This window comes from Ornithorhynchus anatinus, chromosome 5, assembly GCF_004115215.2.
Source record: "Ornithorhynchus anatinus isolate Pmale09 chromosome 5, mOrnAna1.pri.v4, whole genome shotgun sequence".
NCBI lineage: Eukaryota > Metazoa > Chordata > Mammalia > Monotremata > Ornithorhynchidae > Ornithorhynchus > Ornithorhynchus anatinus.
Window position 1 is genome coordinate 98,058,101 of NC_041732.1, and position 17,129 is coordinate 98,075,229.

A 17,129-nucleotide genomic window follows, 5' to 3' on the forward strand; every position below is an offset into this window, starting at 1 on the left:
TTGCAGATGAGGGAACTGAGGCACAGAAAAGTTTAAATGGTATTTATTGAGCTCTTTGGGCAGAGCACTTTACAAATAAAATAGTAAACATAATCCCAGTTACAAGGAATCAACCTCCTCTACTATTTCCTCATCCTCCTGACAGCATTTGTACATACACACACTCATCCTTCACTCCTCACCCCCCCCTACTTCTTGTGGACAGGGAATGTGTCTACCAAGTCTGTTGTATTGTACTCCCCCAAATGCTTAGTACAGCGCTCTGCACTCAGTACATAGCACTGATGATGACTGCTCCTATTCTTTACAGGTCACGCTCTAAGCCCTTCCCTATTCCCTCTCGGCCCTCCCCACCCACCTCCTCCAAGCAGCACCCTGGGTAGCAGTCATGATGTGGGTGGGCAGGGAAAAGGGAGCAATCAATCAGTGGTATTTATTGAGCATTTACTATGGGCAGAGGACTGTACTAAGTGCTTGGGAGACTACCACTAAATTAGCAGACATGTTCCCTACCTATAATGATCTTGTGGTCTACTGGGCCACCCCCCCGGGCTAAGGTCAGGGCTGAGACCACCCCTAACCTGTTGGTATGCTTGCTCTCTAATGTCAATCTCAGAGGCAAATATGGGAACTCCCTTTACTCTGGTCTAGCACTACCCTCCTTTATCTCTTCTAGCCTTTCACGACCCCAAAAGCTCCAGAATTGAATCAGATTAAGCCCACACTCAAGTACAAATTGTGGAAATTAATTTTAAGGAAAACCAGAGCCAGGATGATTTTTCACTCCAGATTTATTCATTTTACATTGTTATCTTGCTTGAGCCTGCAACCAGGCAGGGACCAGAATCATCAGTCGTTAATTATTTTCATTTTAAAATGCATCACCTCTCCTACCCAGTTCTTAAATGCAAAATGACCTGTTTGGGAACAGTCAATTTGGGAATGAGAAAACAGGCATAGGAAAATAAATATGAAAAACAGAAAAAGAATGTTTTGGAACCAGAACACTTTCAGCATTTTCAATGAGCGAGGACATAGCTTCTGCATTATGCAAACTTGTTTTGGTACAACTGCCATATCAAGTTAAGGGACTGAGCATCATAGCCAGAAAGCATCTCTATTAGGACCTTTTCAACAATAGTAAATTCTAGGCTTTCAGCAGTACTGATTTTCTCAGGCTCAAATATCTACAGGTTACTTTCAAATGAAACAAGAAATCATCTTTTAAGTCACCACATCCAAATTCCAACGTTTTATGCTCTGTCAGAAGTCAGCCTTCAAACTATATAGGCTCACATAGTCCTTGATCCCTTCAATATACCAGACCCTTTGAGGTCGATGGGAATTCCAGTCCTGAGCTCAGTTCAATGGCCTAGTGCCACCAGCATCTGAGAAAAAAAGTCAATCTGGCTCCTCTCGAGGAGCTGTAGTGGTTTGGGAGTGTGGTTTGGGTGCTAGGATACATAATCCATTTGATGTATTCATCACAATAGGATGCAACTCTTCACCCCTCTCAAATATGAATTATTAAAGACTCGGTCACTGTTGCATTTCATGTGGAACTTGACTGAAAAATCATTTGGAGGCTGAGGAATACAAGCCAGTTAGGGCTTCTGGTCTCCACAAATTTTCATCCATCTCTTGCTCTTAAAAAAAATATATCTCATTTACCCATTTTGTTCTCATTCGTGGTGCACAGTGTAATTGACCTTGAGGGACACCTATAGGAAGATGCTGAGACTGGAACATCAGTAAATTCCTCCCATTTATGTCTCTAGTTCCTCTTCCCTGCTCTCCACAGAGCACAGCTCACCTGCTATAAAATGAATTGGTAGATGATGCCTTCATTAAACATTAAACACTATTTTCAGCTCTTGTAAGTTCTTGTCCTGTGGAGGATATTCCCATAGTAAAAATGTACAGAAGCTTAACAAATAAATATCTTTGTGAACTGCAAGCTGTATCTTACAAAAACAGTCCATTAGTACTCTGTTGGCTGTGGATAAACCATTTTTACCACCTGCTGTCTTCCCAATACGGATGAATAATTTTTATGCTCACATCAGTGAAAAATTGTTTTAATGAAAACTGAAGGGCAAGTGCGCTTACTGTTATGAAATCGCAGTCCTACAGAGAGACCTACAAGCTCATATACTCAAAAGGGAGAGCATAGGGTATGTTCTTCTCATATCTTTTCAAAATATATTTTCACTCCTCTCAGTGTGAGGTTGTACTGCAGATTTTAGGATAGGCTAAAAACCACCGTATCGAAACAGCCGAGTCTTTTCAAACTCTTCAAGTCAAGTGTCTTTTCCTGTTGGTGCCATCTACTGGTTTACATGATCTTATTTTTTTATTTTATTTTATTTGTTTTTTACTCTACACACATTCCTAAAAGCACCAAACTAAGATTCAGTGGGCAAAATACCAAAATTGATATCTATTACGGTTCTGGGAAAAGACATTCTGTTTGGTCAATTAGAATTGGGCCATCGATCTTAATTCTCTCTCATGTATCAGCAACAAAGTTGTATCTACCAACTCAGATTTCCTGAAACATATCAAATTTTCATGGGATGGAGTGGCAAGTTAATAGCTTTATAGCATTGATAAACTATCTGAAATTAATGTTACCAGCTTTTGATTTTGAGGAAGACAACATTTTTTGGAAAAACTAGTATTCTAATTATTGACAATCATGTTGGAAAAAGCTTTAACTAGAGCATCCCCACGTAGGAAACAAGGCTTGAGCTTGAAAAATCAATGCACATGCTAATGCATCCTCAAATATTACTTTCAACCAGTGTTAATGTGATGGCATTTTTGCAATAATTTTACCTACCCAGATCTCTATGCTTCAGCAGATGGCATTCAAACGAGACGGCATATTTTAGTCTTTGTTCTAGCACCCAGGCCCAAAGGTACCCAGCAGCTTAATTTTCTGCCTCTCAGTCCAATTCTAAGAGGAATTCTTCTACGGTTAGCCCAAGACTGGGACAAGTTTCTCTATCTGTGCAGGCTGCTCAGACACTGTTGCTGTTGATTCAACTCTTCATATTGCCAACTGTCATCTTTTGCTGGTTTTGGTTTTGGTCTCAACAACACTCTCTTAGGCACTTGGGTGTGTTGGCAAGAACTGGAATACTGACTTGAAGCCATTCCCTCCCATCTGTAGAGAAAGCCTCACCATTTGAGCCTAAAAACACCCTTTATTTGGGGAATTTCCTTTTTTTCTCATTTATCTCCAACTGCTGAGGTAATTTCAGCTGGTTGGTCACAATCTTCTTCTGTATGTGAGATATAGTTATGACTTCCATTAACATCTCCAATTTCCGTGTCAGGAACAACTCTGGGGGATTCCTTGGTAACTAGCTCCTCCAAATATTCCGACTTCATAGGTAGATTCTTGTCCAGTGTCGGAGAAGTGACTTTAATTGAACATTCACAATGATAGTATCCAGATTCCTGCTTCTTCTTATGCATGGAGCAAAGGTCGATTTGACTTAAGATTTCAGTTCCAAAGGGGCTGTCTTCATATTCTTTATATAAATCCAAACTAATCTTCCTGTAACCCTAAGAATGAGGGAAAATTAGCTTTCAGTGTTTAGGAAATGGAATGCATACAGTTTGGAAATTTCTTCTGTTTAGCAAGACTAGTGACACCTAAATGTAAATAAATCACGAACATTGTTAACGGTACTGTGTTCTCCGAATTGCTTAGCACACTGCTCTGCACAGTTGGTGTTTAATAAATATTACTGATTGATACATCCCAAGAGATAAAGTGGCCAGTATCGGAAACTGGTAACCATGGCACCAGGATTTTGAAAACAACCTATCAATCAATTCATGATACTTATTGAGCATTTACTCTGTGCAGAATACTGTACTAAGTGCTTGGGAGAATATAATACCACAGAATCGGTAGACACATTTCCTGCCCATAATGGCCTTACTATGAAATCAATGACAACTCTGAATGGCAAGTTATTTGTGAAACCTCTTTGCACAATTGATTTACAGCACAGTTTCTCCTCCTCAGCTTTGTTTTCTGACTGCCTCAATCTTTCATCCTCTTACTGTGGGCACCCCCCAAGGCTCTGTTCTGGGTCCTTTACTCTTTTTGCTTTAAACCTACTCTCTTTGGGATCTCCTCTGGGCACTGGTCATGCCCAGCTTGACTGTTGCATTAGCCTCCTCACTGGTCTCCCTGCCTTTATCCTCTCCCCTCTCCAATCTAACCTCCATGCTGCCTTTCCGAAGCATTGCTTGGGCCACATTTCTTCTCTCCTCAAATCTCTCCACTGGCTTCTAGGAGCTCTCAGCCTCACATAAACACCTCATTCATTCATTGGTATTTACTGAGCATTTACTGTGTACAGAGCAGTGTGCTAAGCACTTGGAAAGTACAATTTGACAACAAATAGAGACAATCTCTACCCAACAACAGACTTACATGCCTCTGCTTGACTCTCCCTCCCGTAGTCGAGACTGGTAGAATACTGGAAAACTCTCCAGGTGCGACTCTGACAGTTGGGAAAGTACAGTACAATAATGAACAGTGAAATTCCCTACCCACAAAGACCTCCCAGTCTAGAGTTGGGGAGACAGACATCAATACAAGTAAAATCACAGGTATGTACATAAGTGCTATGGAGCTGGGAGGGGGGAAGAGCAAAGGGAACAAGTCAGGGTGATGCAGAAGGGAGTGGGAGATGAGGAAAAGTGGGGCTTAGTTCGGGAAGTCCTTTTGGAGGAGATCTGTCTTCAATAAGTCTTTGAAGCAGGGAAGAGTGGTTGTCATGATTGGCTTTAAGGCTGTCCACCAGCAGCATGGTGTAGTGGGCAAAGCATGGGCCTGGGAATCAGAAGGTCATGGGTTCTTATCCCAGCTCTGTTAATTGTCTGTTGTGTGACCTTGGGCAAGTCACCTCACCTCTGTGCCTCAGTTACCACATATATAAAGTGGGGATTAAGACTGTGAGTCCTATGTGGGACATGGACTGTGTCCAACCCGATTTGCTTGTATCTCCCCAGTGTTAGTACAATGCCTGGCACATAGTAAGCACTTAACAAATACAAAAATTATTACCCCTCATCTGGTCTCTTCACCATTATTCATCAACCCACTGTCTTCATTCCTTCCAAGAGAGCTTTCAGGCACTATCTTGCTCTCCAACTTCCCAGTGTCCTCCCCTGTACATAGTACAGTGCCTGGCTCACAGTAAATGCTTAACAAATACCACTATTATTAATAGTATTATTATTATCTCCTTCTCCTCACTCACACTGTTTTCCCAGATTGGCAGTCTCTCCTTTTCCACATCAGATGCCCATAGCTCTATCCACACTCCAATCCCTCCTAAAAAGCTCACTTCCTCCAACTAGCCTTCCCTGATTGATTTACCCACACCTTACTTTACAATCATTCTTTCAAGTCAACTCTAGCACTAATGATGAGCTTATTTACATCTTTTTTACCACTCATGTACATAAGTGTACTTGATTATTTACTTTAATTTTTAAAATATTTTAATGTATGTTTCCCCTGTTGAAGTGTAAACATTCTTGTGAACGGGAAATGGGTCATTTCTGTATTCTGCTCTTCCAAAGGACCTAGTACAGTGCAGCACAGGAAGTAGGTGGTTCAGTAAATATTACTACCAGCAAGCCTTAAAAAATTGCCCTATTCAAACACTGTGTCTTGGTTGTGGGCAATTGGGAGGAGTGTGTGTAGAGATGTCAATCTCCATTTTACAGGTGAAGAATCTGAATCCCAGGGAGTGAGTAATTTACTCAAGACCAGAGAACTGGAAATTGAGCAAGCTCCAGGACCACTCATTAGTGGTCTCCTCACCACATCACGTCTGCCATGAGTGAATACAAAGTTTACATTTTCTTGGAAACCCCCTTCCTCAATAAAATAATGACTCACTGATTCCTGTGATCACTTTTCAGCTTACCGACTGACAGCTGGGCTCATAATGGGTACATCTTGGCATTTCTTTTTTTTGTGTTTTGTTTCTTTAATGTTTAATGCTTTTTTGTTTAATGTTTCTCCTGTAAATATTATCCAACATTGGCTTCACTGACACTGTCTCCTCCTGGTCCTCCCCTTATCTCTCTGGTTGCTCAGTCTCAGTCTCCTTCACGGGTTCCTCCTTTGCCTCCCACCCCCTGTGGGGATCCCTCAAGGTTCGGTTTTGGGTCCCCTTCTATTCTCTATCTACACCCACTCCCTGAGCCATGAGAAGCAGCATGGCTCATTGGAAAGAGCACGGGCTTTGGAGTCAGGGCTCATGAGTTCAAATCCCAGGTCTGCCACTTGTCAGCTGTGTGACTGTGGGCAAGTCACTTAACTTCTCTGTGCCTCAGTTCCCTCATCTGTAAAATGGGGATGAAGACTGTGAGCCCCACGTGGGACAACCTGATTCCCCTGTGTCTACCCCAGCGCTTAGAACAGTGCTCGGCACATAGTAAGCGCTTAACAAATACCAACATTATTACTCCCTTGGAGAACTCATTCTTTCCCCTGGCTTCAACTACCATCTCTCTGCGGATCTACATCTCCAGCCCTGATCTTTCTCCCTCTCTCCAGTCTCACATGTCATTCATTCATTCATTCATTCAATAGTATTCATTGAGTGCTTACTATGTGCAGAGCACTGTACTAAGCACTTGGAATGTACAAATCGGCAGCAGAGAGAGACAGTCCCTGCCCTTTGACGGGCTTACAGTCTAATCAGGGGAGACAGACAGATGAGAACAATAGCAATTAATAGAATCGAGGAGAAGAACATCTCATTAAAACAATAGCAAATAAATAGAATCAAGGTGATGTACATCTCATTAACAAAATAAATAGGGTAATGAAAATATATACAGTTGAGTGGACGAGTACGGTGCTGAGGGGATGGGAAGGGAGAGGGGGAGGAGCAGAGGGAAAGGGGGGAGAAGAGGGCTTAGCTGCGGAGAGGCTAAGAGGTGGGGGGGAGTAGAAGGAGCAGAGGGAAAAGGGGAGCTCAGTGTGGGAAGGCCTCTTGGAGCAGGTGAGCTTTAAGTAGGGTTTTGAAGAGGGGAAGAGAATTAGTTTGGCGGAGGTGAGGAGGGAGGGCATTCCGGGACCGCGGGAGGACGTGGCTCAGGGGTCGACGGCGGGATAGGCGAGAACGGGGGACAGTGAGGAGGTGGGCGGCAGAGGAGCGGAGCGTGCAGGGTGGGCAGTGGAAAGAGATAAGGGAGGAGAGGTAGGAGGGGGCAAGGTGATGGAGAGCCTCGAAGCATAGAATGAGAAGTTTTTGTTTTGTGCGGAGGTCGATAGGTAACCACTGGAGGTTTTTAAGAAGGGGAGGGACATGCCCAGAGCGTTCCTGCAGGAAGATGAGCCGGGCAGTGGAGTGAAGAATAGACTGGAGCGGGGAGAGAGAGGAGGAAGGGAGATCAGAGAGAAGGCTGACACAATAATCTAGCCGGGATATAATGAGAGCCCGTAACAGTAAGATAGCCATTTGGGTGGAGAGGAAAGGGCGGATTTTGGTGATATTATAAAGGTGAGACCGGCAGGTTTTGGTGACGGATCGGATGTGTGGGGTGAACGAGAGAGCCGAGTCAAAGATGACACCGAGGTTGCGGGCCTGAGAGACGGGAAGGATGGTCGTACCATCCACAGTGATAGCGAAGTCAGGGAGAGGAGAGGGCTTGGGAGGGAAGATGAGGAGCTCAGTTTTGGTCATGTTGAGTTTTAGGTGGTGGGCAGACATCCAGGTAGAGACGTCTTGGAGGCAGGGGGAGATATGAGCCTGAAGGGAGGGGGAGAGGACAGGGGCAGAGATGTAGATCTGTGTGTCATCTGCATAAAGATGATGTCCTCCTGCCTTCCAGGCATCTCTACTTGGTTGTCGTCCTGTCATCTCAAGCTTAACATGTCCAAAACAGAGCTCCTTATCTTCCCACCCTAACCCTGTCCCCCTGACTTTCCCATCACTTCAGACAGAACCATCATCCTTCCTGTCTCAAAAACCTGTAAGCTTGGCATTATCCTTGGCTCCTCTCTCTTATTCAGCCCACATATTCAATCCATCACTAAATCCTGTCGGTCCCACTTTCACAACATCGCTAAAATCCACCCTTTCCTCCCCATCCAAACTGCTGCCACGTTAATACAATCACTCATCTTATCCAGCCTGGAGTACTGCATCAGCCTCCGTGCTGACCTCCCAGCCTCCTTTCTCTCCCCACTCCAGTCTATACTTCACTCTGCTGCCCAGATCATTTTTCTACAAAAACATTCATAACAAGATTCTCCACTCCTCAAAAAACTTGGTTGCCCATCCACCTCTGCATCAAATCAAAACTCCTCACCACTGGCTTTCAAGCACTCAATCAACTTGCCAACTCCTTCCTCACCTCACTACTCTCCTACTACAACCCAATCCATACACTTTGCCGCTATTGCCAAACTTCTCACTATGCCTCTATTTTCCCTCTCACTGCCAACCCTCACCCACACCCTGCCTCTGGCCTGGAAAGTCCTCCATCCTCAAATCTAACAGACAATTACTCTCCCCTTTTTCCAAACCTTATTGAAGGCACATCTCCTCCAAGAGGCCTTCCCTAACTAAGCCTCCCTTTACTCTTCTCCCATTCCCTTCTATGTTGCCCTGACTTGCTCCCTTTGCTTTTCTCCCCTCCCAACCCCACAGCACTTATGCAAATATCTGTAATTCACTTATTTATATTAATGTCTGTCTCTCCCCATATAGACAATAAGCAAGTTGTGGGCAGGGAATGTTTCTGCTTATTGTTGTATTGTACTCTCCCAATAATTTAGTATGGTGCTTTGCACACAATAAGAGCTCAAGGAATATGATTGAACAAACGAATGTTAAGATTTTTCACTTAGTTTCATTTGTTTTTAGCCCCATTTAGCAGTTTCTATTTGCTCTCTGTTTCTCTGGAAAAAATCATCCAGAACAGTCAGAATGCTCACAGTCCAGTCTCACTAAGGAGGGACTTGCCTACAGTATACATTTAAAATAATAATAATAATAATTATGGTACTTATTAAGTGCTTACTACACACCAAGCACTCTTCTAAGCACTGGGGTAAGTATAGGTTGATCAGGTTGGACATAGTCTCTTTCCCACATGGGGTTCATACTCTTAATCCCCTTTTTACAAATGAGGAAACTGAGGCACAAAGAAGTTAGGAACTTACCCATGATCACATTGCAGATCCATGGTAGAACCAGAATTAGAACCCAGGTTCTTTTGACTCCCAGGCCAAGCACTTAGTACAGTGCTTAAGCACTTAGTACAGTGGTCTGCACAAAATAAGTGCTCAATAAATATGATTGAATGAATGCTCTTTCCACTAAATTAGGTTGTCCTTTAGTGAGTGTCAGTGAGTGTGACTCAGAAGAGGAGTCTCTCTCGCACCCAATGTCCATTAAAATGAACTGCAGTACTCCTTCTCTGACCTCTTGCCAACTAGACACCCCAAAGCCAGAAAATGGCAGGAGCATAGGAGCAGTAAGGTCTTGGCAGGCAAGAGCAGTTGTGTCAGGGGGCAGAGCAGTGTCCCTCCTACTTCTGGACTGGTTTGGAAGGCCCTGAGACCAGCAACTGTTGGACAACGGAGCCCGACCCTTTCAATCATGCACCAATTCTATTTATTGAGCGCTTACTGTGTGCAGAACACTGTACTAAGCGCTTGGGAGAGTACAGTACAACATGAAGCAGACACATTCCCTGTCCACAGTGAGCTCACAGTCTAGAGGGGGAGACAGACATGAATAGACATAAATAATATTACAGAACTATACATAAGTGCTGTGGGGCCCGGAGTGGGGAATGAATGAAGGGCGCAAGTTAGGGCAACGCAGAAGAGAGGGAGAAGAGGAAAGAAGGGCTTAGTCAGGGACGAACTCTTGGAGGAGATGTGACTTCAGTAAGACTTTGGAGGGGGAGAGTGTAATAAATAGTCTGTCGAATTCAAGGAGGGAGGGCATTCCAGGCTAGAGATAGGATGTGGACAAGAGGATGGCGGTGAGATAGATGAGACTGAGGTATAGCGAGGAGGTTGGCATTAGCCGCCTGCCAATTCCTGCAACAGCTACCGCTCTGCTGAGGAAGGCCATTTCCTAACCATTCAATAGCATTAATTTTCTGGCTTTGGGCTGTCTACTTGGCAAGAGGTCATAGCACCCACCATTGAAAATGTGTTTCCCACCCTCCAGCTTCCACAGAGGCACCACCTTAACCCAGCTTTGCAGGCATCTCCACATCTGGCCAGTTCATTTGCCACAAGCAAAGTCATCCTTTTGGGTTTTTTTATTTATACTGTCTGCCTCCGCCTCTAGAAATAATAATCATACTTATTAAGTCCTTACTATGTGCCAAGCACTGTTCTAAGAGCTGGGGCAGATACAAGTTAATCAGGCTGTACTCAGTCCCTATCACCCATGGAGCTCATACTCCTAATCCCCATTTTACAGATGAGGTAACTGAGACCCAGAGAAGTTAGGCAACTTGTCCAAGGTCATACAGCAGACTTGTGGCAGAGTCAGGATTAGAACCCATGATCTGACTCCCAGACCCGTACTCTATTTACCATTCATTCATTCAATCATATTTATTGAGTGCTTACTGTGTGCAGAGCATAGTACTAAGCACTTGGGAAGTACAATTTGGCAACAGAAAGAGACAATCCCTACCCAACAGCAGGCTCACACTATGCCATGTTGCTTCTCATACTATGCCATGCTGCTTCTCCTCCAGTCAGTAAGCTCACTATGGGCAGGGAATGTGTCTGTTTATTATTATATTGTACACTCCCAAGTGCTTCGTACAGTGCTCTGCATACAGTAAGCACTCAATAAGTATGATTGACTGATAACTGATCTTGTCACCCAGTGCCCCCAGTAGAAGTGGGCACACTATGAAATTGGCACCGGTAGATAAGGCAGACCTGGGATCAAAAAAGTTAAAAATCAAAAAGATACATTGTGGCTGAGTGGAAAGAGCACTGGCCTGGGAGCCAGAGGTCTTGGGTCCTAATCCCACCCCCCTCTTGCCTGCTATGATGGGCAAGTCACATTATTTCTCTGTGCCTCAGTTTCCTCTACTGTAAAATGCAGGTTCAATCCCTGTTTGCCCTCTTGCTTAGACTGGGAGTCCCATATGGGACAGGGATTGGGTCCAACCTTATCACTGTGTATCTACCCCAATGCTTAGAACAGTGCTTGACATATGATCAGTGGTTAACAAATACCATTTTGAAAAAACAAACAAAAAAGAAGATCAAAGCTGGGAAGCCAGGAGCAGAGATTCCTTTTTTCTCCAGAAGTCTACTTTTCTGGCTCAGGCCAGTGGTAGAACAAATAATAATTGTGCTATTTTTAAAGTGCTTAATATGTGCTACACACTGAGGTAGATATAATAAAATCAGGCTCAACAGTCCTTGTCCCACATAATAATAATGTTGATATTTGTTAAATGCCTACTATGTGCCAAGCACTGTTCTAAGTGCTGGGGGAGATACAAGGTAATCAGGTTGTCCCACATAGGGCTCACAGTCTTCATACCCATTTTACAGATGAGGTAACTGAGGCACAGAGAAGTTAAGTGAATTGCCCAAGGTCACACAGCTGACAAGCATGGAGCCAGGATTAGAACCCATGACCTCTGACTCCCAAGCCCGGGCTCTTGCCACTGAGCCATGCTGCTTCTCATGGGACCTGCTGTCCAAGGAGGAGGGAGAACAAGTAATTAACCCCCATATTATTGATGAGGAAATTGAGGCAGGGAGAATTGAAGCCACCTGCCCGACGTCATAAACGGGTAAGGGGTGGAGCTGGGATTAGAATCCAGGTCTCCTGAATCCCAGTCCATTTCCACTAGGCTACAGAAATGGATTATCCTGTTACTGCCATCTATTGCCTGGATCCAAGTTGACGATTTGTCACGAGAGGTTGAGAAATGGAAGAAGTTGTTAGTGAGAGAATGGGGAAGAAATATTAAATTAAAATATGTGGAATCCTGTCAGAACATCATTCCTTTTACCAAGAACACCTGAAACATCCTCCCTCCTCATACCCCTGCAGATGATGACTTTCCTCTGCTTTAAAGCCTTACTGAAGGTGCATCTCCTCCAAAGAGGCCTTCCCCGACTAAATCCTCCTTTCTTAGTCTTCCACTCTCTTGTGCATCACCCTGACTTGCTCCCTTTATTCATCCTCCTCTCCCAGCCCCACAGCACTTAAGTATCTGTCTTTTATTTCTTTATATCAATATCTATCTCTGCTTCTAGACAGTAAGATGACTGTGGGCAGGGAATGTGTCTGTTTATTGTTGTATTGCACTCCCCTTATTACATTACTCTGCACAGAGTAAGCGCTCAATAAATAAGATTGTATGATTGACTGACTGACAAGGCACCTAGGAATCATGGGCCCAAAACCAGACAGCAGGGGCATCAAGTAGGGCAAATTACCCTATTTATTTTGTTAATTAGATGTACATCCCCTTGATTCTATTTATTGCTACTGTTTTTATCTGTCTGTCTCCCCCGATTAGACTGTAAGTCCGTCAGTGGGCAGGGATTGTCTCTATCTGTTGCTGAATTGTCCATTCCAAGTGCTTAGTACAGTGCTCTGCACATAGTAAGCGCTCAATAAATACTATTGAATGAATGAAAGACACCTCTTTTTTTTTTCCTCCTTCAACCCTCATGCCCTTCCTGGCTAACTCTAGCCCAGTACTAGCCCACAAGTCATGGGTTATTTCAGTTATTTCTACACTAGGCAATTTACCAGTGATACAAATTAGAACATACAGAGCACAAAGATTGAAAAATAATTCAACTCCACTGAGTGGAGAAGAGTGCTCTTTCTCCTCAGCCGGTGAAAGACAAAATTTCCTACCCCAGAAGTGAAGCCTGAAAGAATGTTCTTCCCTGCTGGTATTTCTGCAGCAAAATAACAGTAGTCAAAACAGAGGAAAGGAAATATTTGTGCCAAAAATCCTCTTAATGAAGAAATATGCTTGTCACACCTAGACTGCTCAAACAATATTTTCAGTGAAATAAAGTCTAGAAATCTGCTAAGTGAATTTCCTAGTAATTAGCAAAGAAGTGTCAAAAATGAGACTAAAATCTGCCAATTAAAAATTTGGATGATTAACCCCAAATCATCAAATGAATTGCTTGCTTTATGTAGCTCAGTGTGACCTAGGGGAAAGAACATGGGACTGGGAATCAGAAAACTGCCACATTTCTGCTGTATGACCTTGGGCACCACACAAGTTCCTTGTACCTGAGTTTTCATGTCTGTAAAATGGGGATAAAATAAATACCTGTTCACCCTCTCTCTCTCAGTGCCCAGTGTGGTCAGAGCCAGTGTCTGATCTGATGATCTTATATCTACCTCGGTGTTTAGCACAATGCCTGGCACATAGTAAGCAATTAATAAATGCCATCATTATCATTGTAGCAATACTAACTTTGGATTTTTTTATGGTATTTGTTAAGCAATCACTGTGTGTCAAGCAAACTTCTAAGCGCTGAGGTAGATACAAATTTATCAGGTTGGATAGTGCCGGTGCCTCAGTGGGCTCCCAGTTTAAATTAGACGGAGGGGGGGAGGTTAATCCCACTTCACAGATGAGGTACCCTGAGGCACAGAGAGAAAAGTTAAGTGACTTGCTCAAGGTCATGAAGCAAGCAAGAGGTAGGGCTGAGATTAGAACCCAGATCCTCTGACTCCCAGGCCCACGATCTTTCCACTAGGCCACACTACTGTTCTCAAATGTTCCACTAACTGTAGGGGATCCTCAAGGGTCAGTACTTGGCCCTCTTCTGTTCTCCATTTACACTCACTCCCTTGGTGAACTCATTCGCTCCCACTGCTTCAACTATCATCTCTATGCAGATGACCCCCAATCTACATCTCCTCCCCTGTTCTCTCCTTCTCCCTCCAGGCTCATATCTCCTCCTGCCTCCAGGACGTCTCCACCTGGATGTCTGCCCACCACCTAAAACTCAACATGTCTAAAACTGAGCTCCTTATCTTCCCTCCCAAACCCTGTCCTCTCCCTGACTTCCCCGTCACTGTGGACGGCACGACCATCCTACCCATCTCACAGGCCCGCAACCTCGGTGTCATCCTTGACTCTGCTCTCTCATTCACCCCACACATCCAATCCGTCGCCAACACCTGCCGGTCTCACAATATCACCAAGATCCGCCCTTTCCTCTCCATCCAAACGGCTATCGTGCCAGTACAAGCTCTTGGGAGACCAACACTTTTGACCGTGCAAATAAAATCCAGAGAATCCTTTTCATGTTTAAGAAGCTTTTTCAAATGCAGACTCATGAAAAGCGATTCCCCCCAACAGTATGTATTTGACATCAAATAAAGTAGTCCATTAATGAAAAAAGTCTTAAAATGAAATAAAGCTTCTACTAGACATTATATATGACTTGAATAGTCACTCTGATTCAAAAATATGGTTTGGTATAGAGAAATGTAATTATAACCAGTAGATGGCATCATAATAGCTTCAATGATATTTTGGAGGCCTGATCTATTGATTTCATTTTGCTGTTTCATAGAGGCTTCTGTCATGGTGACTTTGAGTTGGTCCCTTTCAATCTTTATAACCAGTAAATAGAATTTCACTTATCAGTCATATCAGACAGATCAATGACATGGGTTTTCAAACAATTAAACTTTAAAATTCTACTTGTAAATTTTTCTACTTAACATATGTTAACTGGAATTGATCTGGAAATTGAAGACATATATTCTGAAGCACTAGACAGCAACATCCCAAGTTTCTTGCTTCTTAATGTATTATTGGACAAAGAAATTTGATAGCAACAATGTTTTGAAAATAACCCTTCCCCCCTTACATAAAGCCCACGGAAGTCAAATGAGTAGAACAATTTCACATCTATTTAAAATTACTCTATATCACTCTAATGGCATTCATTCATTCATTTAATCACATTTATTGAGCACTTAGTGTGTGCAGAACACGGTACTAAGCACTTGGGAAAGTACAATACAATAATAAACAGTGACATTCCCTGCCCACGACTACTAATGAAAACACCCTAGATTCGAATCCTTACCTTATAAATTGGATAGTCAAAAAATTTTACTATCTGCTATTGCAGCAAACTACTCAATTCATTTAAAAAATGGCCCCTTTTCTCTTTGTATGCAACTCCAGCAGAACCTAAATACAATCCATCATGAATTCAGAATGTACAGTTCGGGGAAATACATTTGCAGGTCTGCATTCATTTTCTACACAGCTTTAGGGATCCACACAAATATTACAGTTCCAAAGCCCTTCATTTCAAGAACACAAGAACATTTCCTGTTTTTTCAGCCTTTCATTTTTTGGGTCCTCATATTTTGGGGTATGTGATTGCATTAGTTTGGTTCGCTGTATTGAATGATGTTCTTGGAAATCCAATGGACAGTGGACTAATCTAATCAGAGGCTTGGTTCTTCAGTTGTGGGTCCTAAAAACGGTTGAATCCCATGTCATACTGCAGTCTAGATTAGGTCAGCACTTCATATAATATTTATATTGAGAAGAGACCATGCAGTCTGGATACTAATCATTTTACCCCCTCAGCTAAATGCTTTTCTGAGTATTAAATGGATGATGGGAATAATGGAAAGTCCAGCCTGGATAAAACCACAGGAATGCTGGACCAGAGCACTGCAATTATTATTGTCTAGTGGCACACTGAAAGAAATAGGGTGAAGAGATACCCATTGGGCACACCTAGGGCCTTCTGAGTATGAAGGAAACTACATTCAGAGGATTTCAATTTGGGTCATCCAGAAACTACAATCACCCAAAATAGGAAATTTGAGTGGTGTGGCCTAGCAGATAGAGCACAGATCTGTGAGCTGGAAGGACCTGTGTTCTAATCCTGGCTCTGTCATTTATCTGCTGTGTGATCTTGGGCAAGCCACTGCACTCTTCTGTGCCTCAGTTACCTCACCTCTAAATTGGGAATTAAGTCTGGGAGCCCCACGTGGGACAATCTGATTACCGTATATCTACCCTAGTGCTTAGAACAGTGCTTGGCACATAGTAAGCACTTAACAAATGCCATAAATGATTATTATTATTAATAATACTACTAAAATGGAGGGTTAGACTGAGTCCTATGTGGGACATGGCTCTCCGTGTTTGTTTTGTTTGTTTTGTCTTATGGTATTTTTTAAGCCCATTCCCCCCCTTTTCCCCATCCCCCTCAATGTTTCATGTGATATTATGTTTGTGGGGTAATTCCATTTTTATTTGCTTCAGGAAAAGACATGGGTTCTCTTAGCTATGGGATAGGAAAAGGGTGAAAATTATTTTCTGGAAGGTAAATTGGGGTGGACAAACTGATTCGTTTGTATCCACCTCAGAGCATAGTACAGTGCCTGGCAGATAGTAAGCACTTAATTTAAAAAGTGGTATTTATCACAATTATTCCACAATTATTATTATTAATATTAAGAAATCATCCATTTTATACATCATTCTAGAGATCACATTTTGTTAAATCGTCACTGAAATCCTGTTTTGACACCAAAAAGGTAGCACAGGCAGCTGGTATATAGAGCTTATTAGCCACAGTGAAATTAATTTAATCAATCAATAATATTTACTGAGTACTTACTGTGTGCAGAGCACTGTTCTAAGCGCTTCGGGGAGTTCAATACTGTTTTAAGTGCTTGGGAGAATTCAGTACAACAGAATTAGCAGACTTAGTCCATATCAAGCTTATACACTAGAGGAGGAGAGAGACATTAATATGAATAAATGAATAATAGGAATAATTACCTTTCTCCTCAGGACTGGAGCTTTGGAGAGCTTGAGAAATGTCAGGTGTGGTTTGAAATCTTTGCCACCAGTGATGTCTACACTCATTTCACGGAAAGAGCTCTCCACAACATCTGATAAATAGGTAAATGAGAAACGGTAATGTTCAGAATTATTAGAGCCTGTGTTACTCTGTATCAAAATATCTAGCTGCACATGTCTGTGGAAGAACAGCAATCATTTGCCTTTCCACGATCAATCAGTGGTAATCATTGAACAATTTTACTGTGTGC

The 17,129-nt window shown here is 42.8% G+C and overlaps 1 protein-coding gene across 1 annotated transcript in view; it reads right to left on the reverse strand.

Annotated features, from left to right (window-relative positions):
• Positions 1-772: 772 nt before the first annotated feature.
• The window catches only part of LOC103171503, a 60,330-nt gene continuing 43,973 nt past the window's right edge, over positions 773-17,129 (reverse strand). The window contains exons 6-7 of the mRNA XM_029066792.2: positions 16,858-16,970; positions 773-3,573 (exon numbers count right to left, since the gene is read on the reverse strand). Coding sequence (XP_028922625.1) covers positions 3,235-3,573; positions 16,858-16,970 — 452 coding nt within the window. The 3' untranslated portion in view covers positions 773-3,234. The remainder of the gene's footprint in view (positions 3,574-16,857; positions 16,971-17,129) is intronic.